Below are 22,672 nucleotides of genomic sequence, written 5' to 3' on the forward strand. Positions count from 1 at the left end.
ACATAAAACTTATCGGCATCTATTAAAGGCGCCACATTTAAGCGAGTAACTGTCTTTCCAAAAGACATTCCTAAAAAGTAGCTTCTGGAGGGTTATGGGTAAACAGGTGGGATAGGTCTTTCTTGGGCCCAGACACAGCTACCAAAATGGGCCTTCTCCTTGCCCTGCTATGAAGCATAAGCTCAGTAGACAATCTGTCAACTGTGCCTCACAGAAATGCAGGAGAAGTCATCTGAGCTACTTGAAAGAAAGGTGGGGGATATTTGCTTTATATATCCTAATCTGCTTCCATTTTAGAATTTGTCCTTCTTCCTTAATCCACCATGTGCAAGATGGTCACAACTTTCTGAAGTGCTGAGCTGGCAGTTTTCTTCTGTCACAAAAAGGGGACTCAGTTCAGATCAGCTGGACATGATCGGGGAGAAGTTGCTTCGTAAGTGGCATAATAAATCCTCTGTAGGGTGAAAACTGGAAGGTCTCAAATCATCATTTCCGGAAGCCCTCTGAATCTTCACACTGCCTCTGGTTTTAGCGTTAGTGCTTGATTGTTCCTGCTGCCACCACCTATCTTTCAGTTAGCCTCTCATCTTTTGTCCATTTTTGAGTGATTAAAAGAGCAAAATGCGAAAGACAAAAATAATTTCAGTAGTGGAACCTCTTGGCTATATAGCATAGAGCAGGGGTGTCACACTCAAGACCCATGGGCCGAATCCAGCCCATGGGGTGTTTAGGCCCACGGGGCTGCCCTGGAAACAGCGAAGGGCCAGCCCATGGTGTATCTGCCAGCAAAAACTGAGCTTGGGAGGGTGACGTGCGGCCCATGAGTGACATTGAGCTGGCCACGCCTACCCTGACACCCCACCCCCTGAAATCAAACAACCCTGATGTAACCCTCAGTGAAATTGAGTTTGACACCCCTGAATAGAGGCATGGTAATGAGAGATTTTAGCCCTGCCTGATTTCTAAAAATGTGGTTTTAATTTTATTTAATTTTTTTGGATGGAGAATGTGTAGATCTCCTTTTAGGATAATAACAAAACAAAACACATAAACCAGGGGAATGCTGAAGTGAAGATTCCAAATTTATGAAACATATATTTTAAAATCCAATTCCGTACATCCTTCAAAATCAATCATGAACTAATAATTGTGCACTAATAATTGAACAGATGTGTTACGGCTTTTGGGTATTGGATAGTCCAACACATTTGGATGGGAACAAGTTAAGGAAAGCAGTCTTTAAGCTGCATGTTCCTCAGACTTTTTCTAGGTGGTGATACTTAAAATTCAAAATACAATTTTTGCATGTGATTTAATCATAGCATTGTGTTCTATGTTGGTACAATATATAGTAACCTGATAGAAATGTCTTGGTTTTTTTCTTTTTCTTTTAGCAAATGGGTGTACTCCAGATGGCCTTATTTCATGGGCAAGATTCTGCAAGGTACGAGTCGCTGTTCCTCAGCTAATGCTATGGAGATCAATGTAACTTAATATAGAGCATTGCTCGTTGGATTTTCTTCCTACTATAAAAGAGTTCATCTGAATTATTCTTGGTTCTGGCTGAATCATGACTGGGATAAGACCAAAAAATGTTCTGAAATAGTTTGGAGCGGTTACGTTCATCAATGTAGACATGATCATAGGCTGCTCCAGTTCATGTACAGTGCAGTAGTTTCTCTGATGAACTTTCCTTTAGGCGTCATGTGATGTATAGATCCACCCATTATGGTTTAGTTCAACAGTAAGAAATGGGACCCTGACTCTGGAACAACTTAATGAACAGAGCTGAAATTGGGAGGAACACCTACCATAATCCACAGTCCTTACAAGCATCCATACCACCTTGAGCTGATCGGAGATGGGAATCTAATACTATCTGGAGGAGCCCTGGTTTTCCAGCTCTTCCATTGGGACTACTAAACTGTCTTCCATGCTAGTGGTTTCTTGCCATGGAAGACGATACGTAGAACAGAAGTTGACCTCCAATGTGGCAAATAGAGGTTTCCCATGCTATGTTAATAAAGCCTTTACTGTTTGAGGATTTATCAGGAGAAAGAAACCTTGCACAGGAGGTATCTCTTGCAAACAGTAAACAAAGAATAGGAAAGCTTTTAGCTCCTAGATGCACTGTTTTTTTTGTGGGGCGAAGGGCAGTTTAATTCAATGAAGATGTTATCTGAGTAACAAAAAGTCTACAGAAAAACAACCAAATTCAGAGAGCACCAAGGACTCCACAGCCTAATTCTAGGAAGCAGAGTTTGAAAAAGGGAAGGTCAGGAACTATGGAATAATGGAGGCCTTGAAGCTGCAACTTATCCACTCTAATCATTTAGACACCCCTATTTTAAATATTCAGAAAAATGAGTGCAGCAAACACCAAGCAAGTGACAAGAAGTGAAACTTAAATTAAAACCTAAACACCCGTGAGATGATGCTAGATCAGTTTGCAGTTATTACCACCTCAGCTTTTTGTCTGTCTTGATTTCAGGAAAACCTGAATGATAAAAATTTCACCTTTTGGCTGTGGATTGAAGGGATCCTTGAATTGATTAGGAAACACTTGCTCTTCCTCTGGAACGATGGGTAAGCATCTTTTGCTCAGGGCCCAAATAGAAAAATCAGACAAGTCTGGAATGACTTCAGTTGGACTTCTCACAACATATTGAAGTCTAATAATATTTACAGTCAGTAATAAAAAAGAAAATGACTCCTTTGGACTCCATTAACTTTAGAACCCTAAAAGGAAGAATCCTGTAGTGTGTGAAGGGAACCTGTTTTTCTTTTCTTCTGCACAATGAGATTTCTTTCTCTTTCCCAGCATCTTCCCCACCCACCCACCCCCCGGCTTAGCTTTGAAAATCTGTTCTTTAGACTTGAGGCTCCACAGCAGATTTAGAGAGCATTTGCAGTACTGTGGCAGGAAAGGGAAAATTTCTTCTGCTTTCTTTCCCTTAATAGAAACTGCATCGCTAATGGCAACTTACCAGGTTGTTCCATACTTTGAATCTGTACAGTTTCAATGTGTGATGCTATGATAGTACTAAAGAAAGGGCATTGTTCCCATGCCTGCTGCGTGTAAAAAGGCTTAAGAAGAAATGGAGAAGCAATATGGGAGTTTCACGCTAATCTGGGAGGGATTATAAAGTTAACGTCACCATGAAAGAACCGTTATAGTGTTTTTCCACTGTTCTTTTAAAGTGCTTCTAGATTTCTGCAGTGACTAAAAAGACCATTTTCTAAGGAGGTTAACAGCACTTTTTCTCTATTATGAAACCCACAAGTGCAGCCAAATGCTTTTTTAATGGCGCAGCATAAAATCGATCGACAGAATGTAGGCAGCTGCCTGAAGGAAAAGTAAATTATTTTACTCAGCCTTAATTTTGCAGTTTCCAGTAGCAAGGTTAGTTAGAATGAAATAGCATTGTTACAGGTAAGTCCTCAAGTTACGATCACAATTCAAACAGTCACTAAATGAACTGTTGTAAGTGGAGGACTACCTGAACATGAACCCAGGACATTGCAACTGTCATAAATGTGAGTCAGTTGTCAAGCGTATGAATGCCAGTCATGGGGGTGGCAACGATCACGTGTGGAAAATGGTCATAAGTCACTTTTTTCTGTGCCGTTGTGACTTTGAACAGTCACCAAGCGAATTATTGTAAGTCGAGGACTATCTGGAGTCCCTTTGCTGGAATTCTTCTGATTTCCTTTTAAGAACCAAAATTCTTTTGTGTACGTGGGGAGAGGGACTTTCTCACAGCCTTCTAGTGAGGGGGCTGTTTTTTTCCCCTCAGGGACAAGGGCTGTGGGGCCTGCCACTGGGGATCATGCAGATAACAGTCCTTGAATATTTAAGCTCCCGCTTCCTCCTTTTGGCAGAAAGACTCTGGAAGATGCTAGTTCTGCGCTTAAAAAGCAGTGCCCCTCCTTTGATACGTATGTGCTTCTTTCCCCGTGTTGCAGGCACATCATGGGCTTTGTCAGCAAGGAGCAAGAGCGCATCCTGCTTAAGGAAATGGAGACAGGGACGTTTCTTTTGAGGTTCAGTGAAAGTAGTCGAGAAGGAGCGATCACGTTCACCTGGGTGGAAGGGCCAGCAAACGGTAAGCAAAACTTGGAAGAAAGGCTTTGTGTTGTGACGAGCCTACTGATCCTCTTTATGCTGGGAGCTCTGGTGCTTTTAAGAAAGGAGATTCTGTACCTCTGATTTGGAAAAATTCATAGTTTTAACAAGCCCAGGCCTGGTTTCTCCCAGTAAGTTAAATCCTTATTAATTTCCACAATTCCATGGAATAAGAACCCAGTTGCCTTCGTTTAATAAAATCTCATATTATACAGTATATAGGGGAACAATGCAATAGCATTCTCTTTATCTACTCAAGGTTGATGAGTGGATTTTCTTTCTATAATATTAAGAGATAATTAAATTTGGTGTCTTTCTTCTTTCTCTCTCCCCTGATCTCCCTCTTATATATAATTTATTTTACTCATACATACAAATCAATCAAATAAGCATTGAGTCAGGCCAGGGCCCGTGAGCTCTCTAGAGTGACTGGCAGAGGCCATGACAGGAGCTCAACTTTCGTCCAACAGTGCAGGCAGGGATGCTGTCCTGGCCTACTTTGTGTCAACAAGAAGAGCAGGAGCACTAAGGAGAGCCCAGCCTTGCTTTTCTAGCAAGAGTTAGATGGAGATTCAAACACATTCAGACCAGCAAACTGTTTTACACGTCACTATGACCATTTGAGTTCCAGAAGCCCCTCAACAGAAGATAGCGGATTAGGTTTAAAAACAAAAAAGTAGCAAGGACCACCTCACAGTTTTTACTGAAGGAAAAATAGAAGTAAAGCGACCAAAGGAAAAGCAGCAGATTAAAATCCACAGAGCTACCTAATTAAATCTTGTCATTTGAATGAAAATACTACTAGGTCCAGAATATTGTATAGGAGGGAAATCTGTAACAATCCCAAATGCAGTCCTCAATGTATGCTTGTGCATGTAAGCAGCATACATTCAAAATTATTTTCAATTCATGGTTGCCTGAATTGCATAAATATATGTTTAAGCAATGTTTGAGATTGCAATGAAACGCTTAGGCCCACAGGGTGAAGTGTTGGAGATCTCAGAGCTTCCTTGTCAGAAGTCCTCTTGGTCTTCACACTGGCCTCACCTCCTGCATTGAAGTACCAATTTTGTTGTTCCTCCTCCTGCCACTTCTGGATGCACTTACTAGGAGATTGAGAACCCTAGTTATAGGAAAAGAGTTTAGACCGATACCCGTGGTATCTTTCTGGCCATTAAAAAGTGAAAGTGCAGAAGTTTAAGTATAATGTACATAGAGTTATTCCCTGGTTCTATAGCAGTGAGGTTTGGTGAGTAAGTTTCAGCATTTCTTCTACCTTTTTGACCACATCTCTCAGAACATAAAATAAATACAACTTTTTCTTAAAAAAAAATAAATCCTTAAATATTAACATGCAAACAATTCAGTGCGTAAGGGTATAAATATACTGGTATTCTGCTCAGATCTCATTAATACAACAAATGGCAAATTAAAAAGAAAATACAATTTATGTGGACAGGCCACAAGATGGCAGTGGTCTGCTACAGATGAATTGCTCTCTGAAAGAATTTCAAAAAAGTTGCTGGAGAGGATTTATATTATTACTAAAGAGATTATAAAGTGTAAATCAGGAACTAGAGGGAACCATGGTAATTCTATAATTTTCCCTGCTTCCATCCATAGACCTTTTAGCAACTTCTATACAATAAGGGGGAAATAGAGTATGGAGAGGAAAAAAAACTTCCATTGCTCCAATTCTGGCAAAGTTTTTGATAAATTTCTACATTATTAAGCTTCTGCTAAAGGTAGCCTCAAAAAAATCAATGAAAAATATTGAACTGAAGAAGCTTCTTGGATGAGAAGTGAAACAACTGAAAAGAAAAAACAAGGAAGTCCAGTTGCCTCTTCAAAGAAGCACCTTTGGGACAATTGAAAAATACGTTTGCTGTATATTGAAAAACTTGTAACATTTATCTTCTCCTGTTTCCTTCCCCCACCCCATCCCACTTTGCCCCAGATCCATCCTTCCACTCTGTGGAGCCCTATACAAAAAAGGAACTCTCTGCCGTCAGCCTGCCGGATATCATTCGCAATTACAAAGTGATGGCGGCTGAGAATTTTCCCGAGAACCCACTGAAGTACCTGTATCCATGCACTCTCAAAGACAACGCATTCGGAAAATACTACTCCAGACCCAAGGATTGTGAGTAGTTTTCTCTCTACAACTTGCCTTTTTCACAAGGATAACATTCTCGTGTCCAGATGTGCAGGCTTGTGTGCCTCAATTTTTGCATGCCCTCGGAAACGACGTTAGGGATCTCAGCTTTCCCTGCTTCTACCCCTGAATCCGACAATAGTTCTTTGGAATTTAGACCTGGGGATGGGCAAAGGAGTAACATTGGTGCCATATGAAACATGCCACTGACCTTCATTTGAAAGCATTGCTTGCACGCAAGCTGCTTCCAGTTTTGTTTTTCACAAGTTGGCTTGGCTCATGTCTACATTGATAACAATTCAAAAGATGTTTACCTCATGACCAGAATTCTTTCTATTAAGCTTCCCCCCCCTTTTTGCACTCATCTAAATTGATACAAATGGAAGTTGGGAGAGATGTCTAGACCAGTGTTTCTCAATCATTTTGCATTGGTGCCACCTCCACAGATATGGGACAGTAAGAGGTGCATTTTCTGGTGTCAACAAGACACTATTTTCAGTATAATACACATTGCCTATCTGCTGGTCCCTTGGCACTTGATGTACACACACACACACACACACATGGACGTTACATGTTTTTCACAGTGGCCCCTTGAAATATCAAATGGTCATATGGCCCCCAGTTGAGAACTTCTGGTCTAGACATTAGCTTGGTCTGGATGTTTTCTGTTTTCCAGATGCAAAAATAAACTTTTTATGTGCTTCTTTCTAGCTTCGGAACCCATGGATGTGGTTGCTGGAGGCAAAGGATACATCAGAACTGAACTAATCTCTGTATCTGAAGTGTGAGTTGCCAAGAAGAGAACAGAGTACACTTTGAAAATACTGGGGTGTCACCTTTAGCACTGGCCAATATCACACTGTGACAAAATAGAAACATTCTTCCCAAGATTGCTCAGGTGCTATGGTCGTGCACCTTCAGCGTGGCCTCTGGAAACCAGCATAGCTGAACGGTGGTCTTGGTTTTATGCTTGTACTGAATCTGGAAGCTAAGATTGGATCACTTTCCCTTCCCCCCTACCACCAGCATCAATAAACAAGTTTGCAGGGCAGGACACGACTTCTGCTTGCCCACACTTTGTTCTTGCATCACATGTCAAAATAAAGTTGTGGATTTTGGTTAATGATATAATGTGCCTCTTTGGTTTTTAATAGAGTGTTTATGGGGGGGTACAGACTTCCTCAGTTTATTGGGGATGTCTGAGTGTGTGATAAAGTTGGCAGCAGTATTATAAACTTTTGGCTGGATTGGGGGGGAGGATGAAGAGAAGGAATTGAAATGGCAAAGAGTTGTCCCAGGTCAGGGTTTTTTTTAAGGGGGGAGGAGGATGGTAAGCAGAGCATTCACCATGAAAAGGCTGGCTGGTTGCTTTCACAGTCTTCCTTTCTACTTTCCACTCCTGCTTGACTGCTGCATGCTATTCTCCCATGTCAAGTCTCTATTCTGCTTCACCCCCCAATTCAATTGTTGGCTTTATGTTTCTTATGTGCTGCATCATCCCTGGCTCTTTGCAATGTCCTCTTTACAGCAACCAAACAAAACACTTCCCTTCCTGCAAGTATTTTTAAATCCTTCCTTAGATTTTAAATGTATTGACAGGGCTGATGTACAATGCTTACGTATTTGTACCTTGTCCAGTTTGTATGTAATGATCATAACATTGTTGTAAGTTGGTTTTCTATTCATAAAGATCCTTAAAACAATTGGCCCGCAAATAAATCTGACTAGTATATAAGTAGTCCTCAACTTAAGACCACAATTGAGCTGAAAATTTACGTTACTGAGAAATATGTTGTGAGTTTTGCCCCATTTTATGCCTTTTCTTGCCACATTTGTTAAGTGAATCACTGCAAGTTGTTAAAGTTAGTAACACACTTGTTAAGTGAACCTGGCTTCCTCATTGACTTTGCAAAAGGGGATCCCCAGGACAGAAACCGTTGGAAATATGAACCAGTTGCCAAGCATCCAAATGTAAATCTCACGATCATGTGGATGCTGAGACATGTTCATAAGTGTGGGAAATGGTCTGAAGTCACGCTTTTCCTGTGCCATTGTAACTTTGAACAGCCACTAAATGAACTGTTAAGTCGAGGACTACCTATACAGGAAATTGTTCCTCTTAGTGTCATGTGGATTTTGGGGAGTGGAAGAAAAGATACAGCTCTTTACAGGTCATGGATGATCTTGTGGCTGTAGGTGGGCAGAGATTTCAATTAAGAATGTTCCTTAAATTCCACCTCCCCTAAATCTGCCAGGAAACCAAAAGGAAATGTAATCTATCAAATTTGCATATGATTTTAACTGGTTTAGAGAGAAAAGGTTAGTTTTCCAATTTGGGAAGGGGTTGTATGAATAATCTACAGTAGGCAATGTTTTAGAAAAAAGGAACCTTTTGCTATGTGACAGTGAAGAAAAACTCTAAACAGGTGCATTGAATCATACGTTTAATATGTTTTATTTTTCAGCTCTAATGCAATCCCATGTCTTGTGCAGGTTTAGTAGTGCAGGGTCTTTAAGCTAGCAGGGAGAAGTTCTATCCCAAATGTAGCAACCTAAATCCAGCTGTCTTCACCTGCATGTTTTGTCCATGATGGGCTTTGGGGAGAAAATATTCACGAATATAACATTTCTCTTTTTTTTAAAATTAAATTGGCCAAAATAGTAGTGATACCCCTGAAATAAAGGTACTTTTCCTTGCTGCCTCCTTGCTGAATTTATTTGAGAATCCTAAAGCACAAGTTCTGTGTTGCCTCAAGCAGGAAATGCGTGTGTGCCTGCCCTGCTCCCTAATCGAAGTTTAATAGATTTCAATATAAACTTGGGCTGATGTCGACTAACAAGCTGTACAGGCTGCTGGCTCAAAGCAAGCCATTTGTGTTTCAGTGTGGCAAGAAGGCTCTGTGATTGAATTAAGAACGGTTTGTAGGCGATAGTGAAGCTTATCTGCAGGCTAAGCCTAGAAATAGTGATGTGGAGACAATTGTTGTGCCAGGACTAATGGATCAGGTACCCAATTCATGAGAAACTGATCGTTTTTGTCCTTTGCTATCCTTCAGCCACCCTTCCAGACTGCCTGGCCCCGAGGCCCTTCTGCCTATGTCCCCGGAAGAATTTGATCAGGTAGTGCAAGAGGTAACTTCTGCAGAAATTATGGTGAGTAAATGACAATTGCTTTGTGGTCTAATAATGCATTCAGCTGCTTTTGTAACAAGTCTGTCATCTCCAACCAAGAGATGTATAAGCACTATAGCTATCCTTGATAAATAGCACAGTCTATGATAAAGGCATGTCCTCCTTGCTACCAGGCAATTGATGAATTCTGCAGGAAGTTTCAAACCATCTCTTCCTGCCAATTTGGGCCTTCCAGCTGAAGTCAAAATTACAACAGCCCTGCTTGCATGTTAAATGCACTTGTAACCTAGGTTATCCTGAAAGGGTTTTTTTTAATCTTGCTTGCATGCTTATTTGCACGGGGTGGTGAGATTTTAACCTAGTAGCTCATCTTTGTTTTCTCTCTTACAGATGTGTACAGAATGTACACCGTGAACCCTGGCTAGGCCTGCTGGCATAAAGTCTTGAGTGTGTCCTCTTTACCTGCAGTTCCTAGAACCCACAGGAGTCTCATCATTTTTAGTCTCTTAGGCTCTATATCTTGTAGTGTTGAGTACTCTGGTTTTTACTGCAAGAGCGGCTTGAACCTTCCGAAATGCTTACTTGCTACTAAAAATATTTATCTAGTAATCCTGTACGTAGCTGTTTTCATGGTGTCGTGTTCAATAATATTTCCAGCTTTTATAAATGAGGTTGCTTAGGTTGAGTTTGACCCATGTGTGAAAAGCTACAGGTCTCAGACTCCTCTGGAGAGCCCCTGGATCTAAACAATCTTAGGATTATCTTTTTATCTTGGGGTAGATGCTTTGAAGTTAATGCTGCCACACCACTCAATTTTCAGGGGTTGATGGGCCCTCCTAACACTAGTTGGTCAGTACGTTCCAACGACAACTGCTGCCCTTCTGATGAATAAAAGGTAAATAGGAATTAATTTCTATAACATAGTTTCCTTGTGAGACTGCAATAATTTCAACCTTCTGCCCCCATTCCTCTCAAGCATTAAAGTCTAAGGTAACATTCCTTTTTACAGTAACTCAGATACTGCAAATAATTCCAGTTTACAAAAATGCATGTGCTTCTTTTGGCAGATCATAAGATAGTCAGTGATCAGTGATCTCAGGAGAAAGACTGGTCAAGTTACTAGCTCCCAAGAAATATTAAAAGAGAAAAGCAAAACTTGAAATCTCTGAAATTGCACAGAAAGTCCTACGTGTGCAAAGAATAGAGTTAAGAGAATAAGGGTTCCCACATACACAAAAATAGTTATGATTTTAAAGGCAAAGTCTAATCAGAGCAATTACCTGTTCCTTGGAGGTACCCTGAATTATGAAGCAAAGTGCATGAAGCAAAGTGTCCCTGAATCTTTTTGGCCTCGTCAGATACTTTTAACCACATATTGAATTTGTCAGATGGTAGGCTTAACTGACTTTTCGGAGTCTAGGCACCCCAACAACTGCTTCCCATCTTCCTGTTGTTCCAGAAATTGGCAAAAGCAATCCAAGTAAACACCACTGGTGTTTGTTATCATATTAAATTGCATGTAATGTGATCTTTGTTATTGAGGGAAAGAAGGTTCTTCACACAAATGTCATCAGAGTGCTAGGAAATTCAAGACAGGGTACATTGTGTGTCATATTGCCTGTAATGATCATAGCTATTAAGTAATTAATAAAGTGAATTTATTGCAGTCTTCTATGGACTTTTTTCATCCTGGTCCCACTTAACAGCAACTAGGTGCGTATTACTCCCTTCAATATTTACCAAATGCTTCTTTAGACAAACAAACATTGCCCCCTTATATATTGAGAACAAAAGGGTAGACTTAACTAGGTTTTAGGGCAATGGCACCACAATGGACAACCTTACAACATAGTACGCTTCCACAGAATGCAGACTGGATGTGAGAGAGAAAAAATATCCAAGCTTACTACCTTTATTTATTTAACTTTATTTTATTTGGCCTGTTTATTATTCTTAAAATGCAATGCATTTGGATTTGTAATCCTGAAAATAAATCTTACCTTCAGAATGGTTACACTGAAATTTAAGTCATAGGAAAATGGTGACAAGCAAAGAATACATTCATCATGGTTTATTCCCTATATTAAAGCCAAATGTCAAGCCAAATCAGTCAGTTGCTCATCAGGTCAGTAAAGTCACTGATAATCCTGCCCTAAAGCTAAAAACGGTGCCAGTGCACTGCAACACAAACATACACACACTCGCACACACAAATGAGATAGTAGAATAAGATGGCTGTAGTACTAATAAAGCTCACTTTTAGATGGAATAAATAAAAATGTTTAAAATTCACTGTTGCATTATTTTTGAATGAAACCATGGGAGGCAACAGCAAAACTGAACTGAAGATAATGTAAATCCACATATAAATAAAAACTCAGGAGCTACAAAGACTTATGAAATACAACTCATAAGAAAGAAAAGCTATACTATAGTTGCAAGAGATTGGTAGGTACTAAATAAGGTTTGGGGTTTTTTTTTGTAATGGCTAAGGGAAAAATATAAACTGTTGGGTAATATGGCCATTTTTTTATGTGTTGGTTATTTTCTTCAGCATTTTTATTTGGTTTTAAAGCAAAAATAAAACAAAGTAAAACACAACGTTGACTGGTGAACATATATTCTAGCACTTTTAAGATGGGGTTGTGTGTCTGGAGCAACATTCCCTACTTTGCACAATATATACAACATTTTTTTTAAAATAACTAGTATGTGCTATAGGAGATATGAATTAATGAGTTTTCCATAATGGCATCTGGGATATGAGGGCTGGCTAATGTTCTGCTCTAGAGAAAAACTGGTCAGCTGCAAGTGAACTTTCTAGAGGTTAATCCAACAGGGTCAATACGGCCAAACTTTTAACTGAAAGGACAAATGTGAGGGAATGGTGACGCTGTGAGTGTAATGGTAGGGCAAAGGGGGCAAAAACAATGACCTTGTGATGCCTTCTTCTTAAAAAATCGTCTTAGCATAAATGAGTTTTAGCATATTCGCAATATCCAGTTTAGCATGTATACATACAGTTTATGACCAAATCAAATGCGGTGTGATCGCATTGTTTTGCCATAGGTCACAGTTCACAATGGGGAAAACTTTCAACCAGTTGAAAGAGGGACGGGGCGGGGGGGAGCAGGACAAAGAGTCTACAGGTGCAGTATTCTCTACTTACATTCTCCTACGTTTGGTCAAATAAACCTTGGAAGAGATTCCCTGATAAAAACACTTGGAACAAGAGTTAAGCCTAGGCAGCATCCATCAGTCCATATGTAAGAAATTACATGATGTAAGCGAGTATGGTGGGAAAACATTTTGAGTGCTTTATGTTCCAAGATGCCAGGTTGGATCCACAAGAGCCACAAATCTCAAAATCTAGCAAGACAACAACTATGTTGGCTCAGGTATACTCACAGACAGCTTTCTTAAAAGTATCCATGTTTTCACAGCAAGCAGGACAAAAAAGCTTCATGAGTATGACCATGGAGTAAAGCTTCATGGAGATATCCCTCCCGCCCCACAAAAAAACCCTATGCGTATAGTCAACAATAATTTCTATCACTTGCACATAGCACAAGATAATATTGCTCACATGAATAGTTGGGGTTTTTTTTCTGAAAAAGAAACTTGTCTTTTGTGTGCAACAAAGAAAGCTGCTGTAACATTGGAGCAAAGCAGTACTCTGAAAAATATACATCGCTATCCAACAGAAACATTCACTCTTCATAATCATTTTCCACAATTAAATAGATCATTAACTTTGAATCTCAGTCAGAAGAATGTTATAGTAAGCCATCCAGGTTTTTCTGTACAGTTTGGTTTTCTTTTCCATTATTAGAGTTGTCTGGAGGGGTGTACTGAACTTGATATTCTTGAAGAATCTTGAATACATCATGATGTCCAAAGTGCAAAGCTTCATCCATAGGTGTATTGTTCCATCTGGAAGAAAATTGAATAAGAAGTGGTAGGAGTGTTAAAGGCATCTCAATCTCTAACAGGCTCTAAATTAACATGATGATGTATTTATACAAAGATTTCCATCCTCCACTTCTAATGAACACACAGCTCTCTGTTTAGCTTCTAAAATGAATGCTGCCTATATAGAAAACCCCTTCCTGAAAAGTGGGCTCCCAAAACAGCATTTCAGCTGAGCCTGTCCCCTTGCATAGTAGAAACTGACTGAAGTTAATGCTGTTTGATGGGTTTCTTTACAATAGACCTCTTAAAATCTGATGATTCAGCTCCTTCCTTCAATGAAGCACTATGTACTCACTTGGCCAGGCCAGTCTTGGATAGCTTAATCAGGATAAATCATACTTAACTTGTTTTGTGTTACTACCAAGTATCCTGTCTTCATCTTCAGTCTGAATGCATGTCAAGTCCTATTTTAATGTGATGGAAGGAGAAGCAAACATCCTAGGTGTACCATAAGACTGTGATGGAGCAGTGGTTAGAATGCAGTACTGCAGGCTACTTCTGCTGCCTGCCGGCTGCCTGTAATTTAGCAGTTCAAATCTCACCAGGCTCAAGGTTGACTCAGCCTTCCATTTTTCCAAGGTGGGTAAAATGAGGACCCAGATTGTTGGAGGCAATAATATGATTCTGTAAATCGCTTAGAGAGGACTAAAGCACTGTGAAGTTGTATATAAGTCTAAATGCTATTGCTATTATCAAACAGTCCAGGTTGAAGCAAACCGGAGCAATTTTATGTGAGGCTATAGCAAATACAACTTTGCAGGCAACTGCAATGTCTTCCTAAGCTTTACTAGGCCCTTGATGCAAGCAACTTCTTACAATGGGATGATTATATAGACACAATGGTAACAGCAAAGAACAACTTTTTTTCTGCCCTACAGACAAAGCGCAGGCTTTAACATGAGCTTTGTTTGTTGCTTGACTGGATTCCTCTGAATCTTATTCTACTGTCTTGGTCTTCCTGCTTTATGGTCCTGGAAAATCAAAGAACCCATTTGACTTAGCAAGCAATGAAAGCACTCAGAGGTACTCCAAAATTAAAGTGTATGATTGGCAGCCAGCCTCGAGTTTATCTTTCTCCATTCGTGGTGAATGGTGCATTTTGCCATAATACCCACAATATCCTCCCTATCTTCACAACTTTGCTTTCAGTGGAGTCCCCCTTATCCCCCCACCTCTCATAGTGGAATATTTGGAAAATACAAACATGGATAGATAGCTGAAGTCTTATCTTTGTATTAGTCCAAATATAGCTAAAAACAGTTTAATCCAATACCTTCATCATCACTTCTTGACCAAATGCAATCTAGACCAAACTCTTGAACTCAGAGAGATGTATCTTCCTTCCTTACCATCTTCTTAATGTTCTGGCTTTATTAAGCATTCTAGCCTTGTTATCAAAAGTAGCCTGTCTGTCTCATGACCACTAGGGAAACTTCCATATTTTGAATTTTTTGTTTAGAATAGAGACAGGAAGAATATTCTTAAATAGTAAATGGCAATTGAGTTTAAAATGGAAGCTTCTTAAAATACCTTGCTTTTCTAGGAAAATTATGGTATATAATTTGGAAGCAGGCATTTAAGAAATAGCTTGTGTTCATGGCTAAATAGAGAGAGACAGACAGAGAAAAAAAAGTGAACTGCACCAGGCCTGAACATCCCACTTTACAAATTCCCACCACAGAATATTTTTTGTTCCGTTCAAAGTGGTGTTCTATCACCAACAGAAGTCTTAATATAACTTAATATGACCCAATTCTAAGATCACCAAGTTTGTTCACTTTAACTCTATTTGCCAAATGAATTGATGCTAGACGAGACTGTTCCGTCTGCAGCAATCCTGAAAAGCCATAAAACTAAAGGAGAAATTCAAATTAAAGTTAATGATTACTTTTTGTAAACCAAGAATGGTGTAAGTACACATACACATTTCAGGAATGTTAACTGTGGGGCATTCCAACTCAACATTTCATTTAGGTGAACTTAAATCCAGTGAACTCAGGCGGTTAAGACTTGTCTCCTGTACTCAATAAAAATGGGGTAACTGCGTTAATTTGCAGGGAGAAGCAAGTATGCTAACAAACTATTAATATTCTGGGGCATGTTTATTTAAGATCTACAATATTATCTGAGGGAGCCAGTCACTCTCACTCAACCCTAAGAAGAGGGCAGTGGTAAACCACTTTTGAGATCTTGCCAAGAAAACTGCAGGGACTTATCTGGGAAGCCAACACAGGTCCACATACGCACATACTGTATGTTATTTTACTGTTGCCTTGATCCCTTGATCTCTCCCACCCAAAGGACTTTATGTTTAGCTCTGCAAAGAAGCCTAAGGCTTATTCCATTTCCACATCTTGACACAGAAGATTTAACTGATGGCTAGGCTAACTTAAAGGAGCAGATGTTGCATTACACTTTGTGGAAAATATCAGATTTTTAGGGTATGAATTTCTTGGAGCATACTGTTTACGAATCCAGTACTAACATGCATCACTTTTAACAAAGTTAATTAATTCTCTACTATATTTTTCATGCAGATGCTCACCTGTCTTTGGGAAAAGGATTCACTTTGCAAGCTTCCAGCAAAAATTTAACTACCTCTACATGACCTAAAATACAAAAAGAGATAAGTGCATAAACTCCTTATATTCCCCATACCAAATGCAAACAGCTAGTTTAGATATTATTCATGGTCCCAACCTTCTGCAGCTGCTACGTGCAATGCTGTTCGAGAATCATAGTCTCTTTGTTCCATATCCATACCCGACAAGGCAAATCTGAAAAAATGGAAGGAGGAAAACCTGATCACAAATAACATAGAGTTAAACGAACAGCTGCCCCTAAACATCTGGCCCAGTGAACACATCAGGATTGTTTAAAGCTGGTTGCCATGGGATGGAGCACTTGCCAATTAGGAAAAGTATTGCGATGTTGGCAGGGACAGCAGCTAAACCAAAAATGTCAGGTGGGCACAGGATGCCAAGAAAACCGGTTTCCACTGGCCCCATGGTGGGGACTGCATTGTAGTATGATCCTCAGACACAGTATTTGGACCATTGTTCAATCCTGATTAAAACTGGAAGTCTTCTTCACTCTTACGTTATGCTAGGACTCCAGAGTTAGAATGATGTTTAACTGTGTTTGAGCTGGAGTAGAGGAAAATTGAAGAACTGCATCAAGCACTGAATTAAGTTTAGCTCTTCAGTGTAGTTCTCTCTTATGCTTTCTTTTCCCGTCCCATTGCGTCTATCATCTATCTACAAATTATCCTTTTTTCAAGGTCTCCTTTTGCTATCAAATCCTCTTTTTCTTTAACTAATAATGGCTTATCCAGCCATCAGACAGCCATATATAGTAAGACAGCTTAAAGGCATTTATTCTATTTGGAACTCAGCAAAATCTGAGGACCTTGGGCAGACTGAGTTCACAGTAAGTTTCCAAGTATTCCAGAGCAACCAACCAATCAATTTTTATTTATTTCAATCACTGGATTAAATCAACCAATCAATTTTTTATTTATTTCAATCATAAGACAGAGGAAGCCCAATCAATTAAGGTTCTAAAATAACCAGATTATTTTTACCATGGCCCATTTCCGTAGTTTTTCCTCTGATCTGACTGTTCTGCTCCTCAAATGTCCCACTTCACATTTCCAACTTCCAGCACCCTTGACATATATTTTGAATAGTGGATTTCCCCACTAGACAAACAGTCTATGGACAGCAGGTAGTAATATTTAAATTACCTTAGCAGGTTTGAGATAATATGGTATGTGGAAATGACCTTAGGAGAAAGGGGTAAGAGTCATAGCCAGAGTATGGCCAGACAAGAGGCAGCTTAGCATGCAAAAGGAATGTGGGCATGGCAAAAACCTCAGAAGAGACCCTCCCTAGTTTCTTGGGCTGTAAAAATGGGGGTGGGAGAGAGAGATGCATTTTGAGACTTGCAGGATTCTGTTAATGTAACCTTGCAATGAAGTAAAATTAGTCCATCTGGTTGTGTTTTCTGTCTAGACTAAGGCTGACAGGATTCCTCCAAAGCAAGGCAGATCAATTCCAGACAGTGCTTGAATAGAAATTGCTCCAGGCAATTTGAGCAAGGGAGTAGATTGGGAAGGAAATTAAAATGCCCCCAAAATGCAAACAACTTCTGTACTGCTGCCAAGAAAATCGTGTGTGTGTGTGCATGTGTGCGTACGTGTGCTGTTAGCAATAGTCAAGCTTGACTTGGGGAATCTTTCTGTCTTCACAGTGGAGGAAAGGTTTGGGGGAACAGATTGCGTGGATTAAACTTCTCCATGGGAAGAAAGGTGTGGGGGGGGGGGGAGGAAAAGGGGTTGCTTTAATTCTGGAAAAAAGGTCCCTTTGATCCCATGTTGTTGTTTTTTTGACAAGTGCACACGCATATATGAATTGAGAAAGCCTGATACATACACACAGAATCACAGCAGACACACTTTTCATTCAAGTGTAACCATCTCAAGCAAACATTTCCTTCTAAGATTGACTTTACCTTCTAAGGGCAGACACGTCTCCTGTATATGCAGCAAACAAAAGATTTATTACAGACTTCACCTGAAAGAAAGGAAAGAAAAAAAATATTTACAAAGTTATTGGCAGAGGGCCAAAACGTGTGGGTGATAATGTCATCCTTAAAAGTTTGTGACTTACATACTTAACATTAAAAGGTGTGTCATTTTGCTGCCATTTTATTTGTTACAGAGACTTCCAGTGTCGGGGTAGGGGTTTGGGGTAGGCTTTTTTTTTAGCAGGGGGGATTTGAAAGGAGGTACTGTATAATTATTGTGATAAATGCCTAAAACCGTTCTGTCTACCTGATTGGGCCTTAAGGCCAATTTAAGGTTATAGATATTCTACTATTGTTTCCAGACAGGATATAAACTTTAGATCTAGAGTTTTGTTTGTTTGTTTGTTTGTTTTGATGAAAAATGATCTACTTAACTTTGGCCATTTTGTGCTTCAAAACAATTTTAGGGTCTCTGTTAAGACAATATTTTTCCTTTCACAAAATAAAATATTTTATGCAAGTAAAGCTCCCCACCCTCAGCAGTTACTCCTGTTCCTAGATAACATCCAGCAATGGCCTGGGCATTAAAAAAAGAACATCGCATGCTGAATCACCACATATCTTTAAATGATCTTGTGAGAGTACATTAACTAGTCTGAGAGCTTACATAAGCTTGTGAAAATCAGTAGAGACCTTTGCTCCTGGTGAGAGATTTAAAAGCCCCATGCAGTATCAAGGTTGGACAAATGGTCTTGTACAACTTCTTTGCTAGGTCAGAAACATCTGGTTTATTTGTTTTTTTTTTTTTTTATCTCACCTTTTATTATTTTAAAAAATAACTCAAGGAAAATGAACATACCTAATCGTCCTCCCTCGATGTTCCTCACAACAACAACCCTGTGAGGTAGATTGGGTTGACAGAGAGTGAGTGGTCCAAAGTCACCAGTCGGCTCTCATGTCTAAGGTGGGACTAAAACTCGTGGTCTCCTGCTTTCTCTCCTTCCCTTTTGTGAAGCCTTGTCCTTAATGCCAGATCACTCTCTGCTTCTCTTTGCACAGACAAAGGGACAGTCAGTCCCCTTCTCCATATACAAGGAGACATGAAGCCACCTAGACTGAGGAGTTTCAGAACGAAAAAGACCAATTGTTCTGCGATTGATCTCACCTCCATTATTATATATTTAATAGTCTACTGTGGTTGTCCAAGAAACTCCAGTAGTTTCCATGAAAATCATGATCAAGCAAATAAACACTATCTATTTGCTTAAATGTCTACGGAGATTCTCAGTCATCCAGGTTATGGTTCTCCCAAAGGTGCTTTGTCAAGGGGCAACTGGACTTTCTGTTTTCTCTTTGAAGACATTTCACTTCTCATCCAAGAAGCTTCTTCAGCTGAATAAGCTTCTTGGATGAGAAGTGGGAAAAGCACCTTTGGGACATCTATTTACTTGCATCTATTTGTATCTGCCCCAAGGTGAAGACAAGAAAGGCTGGAAGGAATTCTGTCCCAGGTTTCCTTTTGATGAGTTGGTTTTGGAGCCGGGTTTTTTCCTGGCATTTCAACAAAATGCTACACATATTGCTGTCAAATTGCCAGTTGTTATGGCCTGCATTCAGTTCCTATCATAAACAATTTGTAGCTCCTAAACAGCTCAGTTCTTTGTCTTATACCTCATAGACTGAAGAATTTGCAACCACGAATGAGATCCAAGGATGTGGGAAATTACAGTCCCTACCGAAGTCAGATGTATTTGTAAATATGATTCAAAATGTGGCTTATTTATTTGCATAGATGATAAAACAGTCCTTGACCATTTTCCTTAGATACCCAAAGTCAATGAGAAATTAGTAGAGGCATATGAGATAACAATACATTCACAAAGGTTTAGTGTTTCCCAGAAAGCGAGTTAATTAAAATAATCTTGGCCCAGTATTTCAACCTTTTCTAACCTTCTGGAATAGCAACATAATAGCTTCTTCACTTACATTGCTCAAAGAACAGAAGCTATAAAAAATGGAGTTTCTATTTAACATGAATCTTACAGGAATCATCTCATCTAGGACATTTATAAAATAATGAACAAATCCATAATGAAGAAATTCAAACCAACCCACAATACTAAAAGTGCTATAAAAGGAGGCAGGTTTTGAATATTATTATTTGAAAAATCTGGATTAAATTTGACCAAGAATTAATATTAATAAGTTCAACTGAAATGGTACTCAGAAATGCATTTATCTCTCAAAATTAAAATAGGTACACACGCAGAATTGATTGGCTATTTAAAACAAAACAGGGTACTTAAATTTGAATAGAATAGAATAGAATAGAATAGAATAGAATAGAATAGAATAGAATAGAATAGAATACTTTATTGGCCAAGTGTGATTGGACACACAAGGAATTTGTCTTGGTGCAAATGCTCTCAGTGTACATAAAAGAAAAGATACATTCATCAAGAATCATAAGGTACAACACTTAATAAATCACAGGGTGCAATAAGCAATCAAATCTTACTAGGAAACAGTCAATATAAATCATAAGGATACAAGCGACAAAGTTACAGTCATACAGTCACAAGTGGGAGGGGATGGGTGATAAGAAGTGATGAGAAGATTAATAGTAATAGTAGTGCAGACTTTGCAAATAGTTGGATAGTGTTGAAGGAATTATTTGTTTAGCAGAGTGATGGCGTTCAGGAAAAAACTGTCCTTGTATCTAGTTGTTGTATCTAGGGATGAGAAGTAAAGAAAGCACACAGCCTTGGGGGGGGGAGGGGGCTGTGCTAATTGTACAGGTATCAGATGTGATTCTGCCTAACTTCACCTGCTGCTTCCTGTTTATGATCCACTTACAAGGTTCAGGTACAGCTAGCTGGTTTAGTTTAGTTAAAAGAATGTCTGGAATGATGGTATTGAATGCTGAACTGAAGTCTACAAAGAGGACCCTTGCATAGGTATTTGGAGATTCAAGGTGTTGTAGGATGTAGTGCAGAGCCATATTAAGAGCATCATGTTGATCTATTTGCTCGATATGCAAACTGCATGGGATCTAACAGCTGATCTGTGATGGTTTTCAGATGGGACAGCACTAGCCTTTCAAAGGTTTTCATAACTACAGATGTTGCAGCAACTGGTCTATATAAACTTTTTGCAAGGGAATAACAGAAAAAGGAGTTCAAAAAGTTATGGAAAGTAACACATTAAATAAGAAATTGAAACAGTTATTGAAGCATGATATACAAAGCCAATTATCAATCAGCAAGTTTATTTTCTTGCTTTTTCAATGTATCTCTTCTTAATATCGTTATAATATAGTTACTGCACAATTTTTTTAAAAAAATTAATGGATGTTATAAAGTGATGGAGTTTATACTATAGGCGGCTACAAAAATATTTTAAATAAAACTGAATTAAATAAATAAGGCAGACTACATTGATCCAAGAAAGCACTAGTTCTTCCTGTTACTTTCTTCCAAGAAGCTGCTCAAAAATTCTCAAATGAATACAGTGGTACCTTGGTAGTCATTGTTAATTGGTTCCTGGCGGCATGGCAAGTACCAAACAAACCACACAACTTAATACATGACCTTTTGTTTCAGCCGAAAAGGGTAGCAAGTCATGAGGCAGCCCACATTGACAAGTTTTTTTTTACTTGTCAATTGCTTACAAGATAATAGGTATAAGTAAAAAACATAGTTATGAATACATGGATACATATAAGAAAAATTAAAAAAATATAAAAGAAACAATAGGACAGGGACGGTGGGCACGTTGGTGTGCTTATGCACACACACCCTACAGACCTCTTAGGAAAGGAGTGAGGTCAATAGTAGACAGTCTAAGGTTAAAGTTTTTGGGGTTTGGACAAAAAACCAGAGTCAGGAAGAGTATTCCAGACATTGACCACTCTGTTGCTGAAGTCGTATTTCTTGCAATCAACTTTGGTGCGATTAACCTTGAGTTTGTATCTATTGTTTGCTCTAGTGTTGTTATGGTTGAAGCTGAAGTATTCTGCGGGGTGGGGAAGGTGGGCTGGTAGAGGTCTGGTGGATAAGGGATTGCCTTGGGGAGTACTCTTCTGTGGTGTGGGGGGGTTTTGTTTGGGGGGGAGTAAGGGTTGAGTGGGGGGGTGGGGGGGGGGGGGTGATGTGAGGGGGTGGGTTTTGGGTTTGTGTTTTTTTTTTTTTGGTTTTGGGGTGTTGTGGGGGGGAAAAGGAGAGGGTTTTTTTTGTAGGTTTGTTTTTTTTTTTGTGGGGGGTTGTGTTTGGTTGTGGAGGGGGGGGGGGTTTTGGGGGGGGATGGGGGGGTTTGGTTTGGTTTGGGGGGTTGTTTTTGTTGTGTTTTTTTTTTTTTTTTTTTTTTTTTTTTTTTTTTTTTGTTTGGGGGGGGGGGATTTTTTTTTTTTTTTGGGTTTTTTTTTTTTTTTTTTTTTTTTTTTTTTTTGTTTTTTTTTTGGGGGGGGGGGGGGGGTTGTTTGTTTTTTTTTGTTTTTTTTTTTTTTTGGTTTGACAGGTACAGAATTTGATAGGACGCTCCCAATTCTGACCATTTGTTGTCTGTTTGACAGGAATGCTTCTATCCAGTTATGTAGGTGTCCAGAGATACCGTAAGATTTTAGTTTTAGGAGTAGTTTGTCGTGTACCACTAAATCAAAGGCTTTACAGAAGTCTATGTAGATTGCGTCTATTGCTTTGCCCTGATCAAGTTGTGTAGTCCATATGTTTTTGCAGTGTAAGAGTTGCAGATTACATGAT

The 22,672-nt window shown here is 39.3% G+C and overlaps 2 protein-coding genes across 3 annotated transcripts in view; one reads left to right on the forward strand and one right to left on the reverse strand.

Moving 5' to 3' along the window:
• STAT1 (signal transducer and activator of transcription 1) overlaps positions 1–11,082 on the forward strand; it is a 39,257-nt gene extending 28,175 nt beyond the window's left edge. For both annotated transcript variants that reach the window (XM_087949550.1, XM_026667992.2), the window contains 8 exons: positions 298–433; positions 1,395–1,444; positions 2,492–2,586; positions 3,967–4,106; positions 6,084–6,269; positions 6,996–7,068; positions 9,341–9,437; positions 9,807–11,082. In XM_087949550.1, coding sequence (XP_087805676.1) covers positions 298–433; positions 1,395–1,444; positions 2,492–2,586; positions 3,967–4,106; positions 6,084–6,269; positions 6,996–7,068; positions 9,341–9,437; positions 9,807–9,830 — 801 coding nt within the window. In that variant the 3' untranslated portion in view covers positions 9,831–11,082. The remainder of the gene's footprint in view (positions 1–297; positions 434–1,394; positions 1,445–2,491; positions 2,587–3,966; positions 4,107–6,083; positions 6,270–6,995; positions 7,069–9,340; positions 9,438–9,806) is intronic.
• Positions 11,083–11,323: 241 nt separating this feature from the next.
• The window catches only part of GLS (glutaminase), an 85,084-nt gene continuing 73,735 nt past the window's right edge, over positions 11,324–22,672 (reverse strand). Inside the window, exons 15-18 of the mRNA XM_026667993.2 lie at positions 17,901–17,962; positions 16,089–16,165; positions 15,934–15,997; positions 11,324–13,349 (exon numbers count right to left, since the gene is read on the reverse strand). Of these exons, the coding sequence (XP_026523778.1) occupies positions 13,193–13,349; positions 15,934–15,997; positions 16,089–16,165; positions 17,901–17,962 (360 nt within the window). The 3' untranslated portion in view covers positions 11,324–13,192. The remainder of the gene's footprint in view (positions 13,350–15,933; positions 15,998–16,088; positions 16,166–17,900; positions 17,963–22,672) is intronic.

This window comes from Notechis scutatus, chromosome 1 (assembly GCF_049901735.1).
Source record: "Notechis scutatus isolate UNSWTSFEM ecotype Mainland chromosome 1, rNotScu1.2, whole genome shotgun sequence".
NCBI lineage: Eukaryota > Metazoa > Chordata > Lepidosauria > Squamata > Elapidae > Notechis > Notechis scutatus.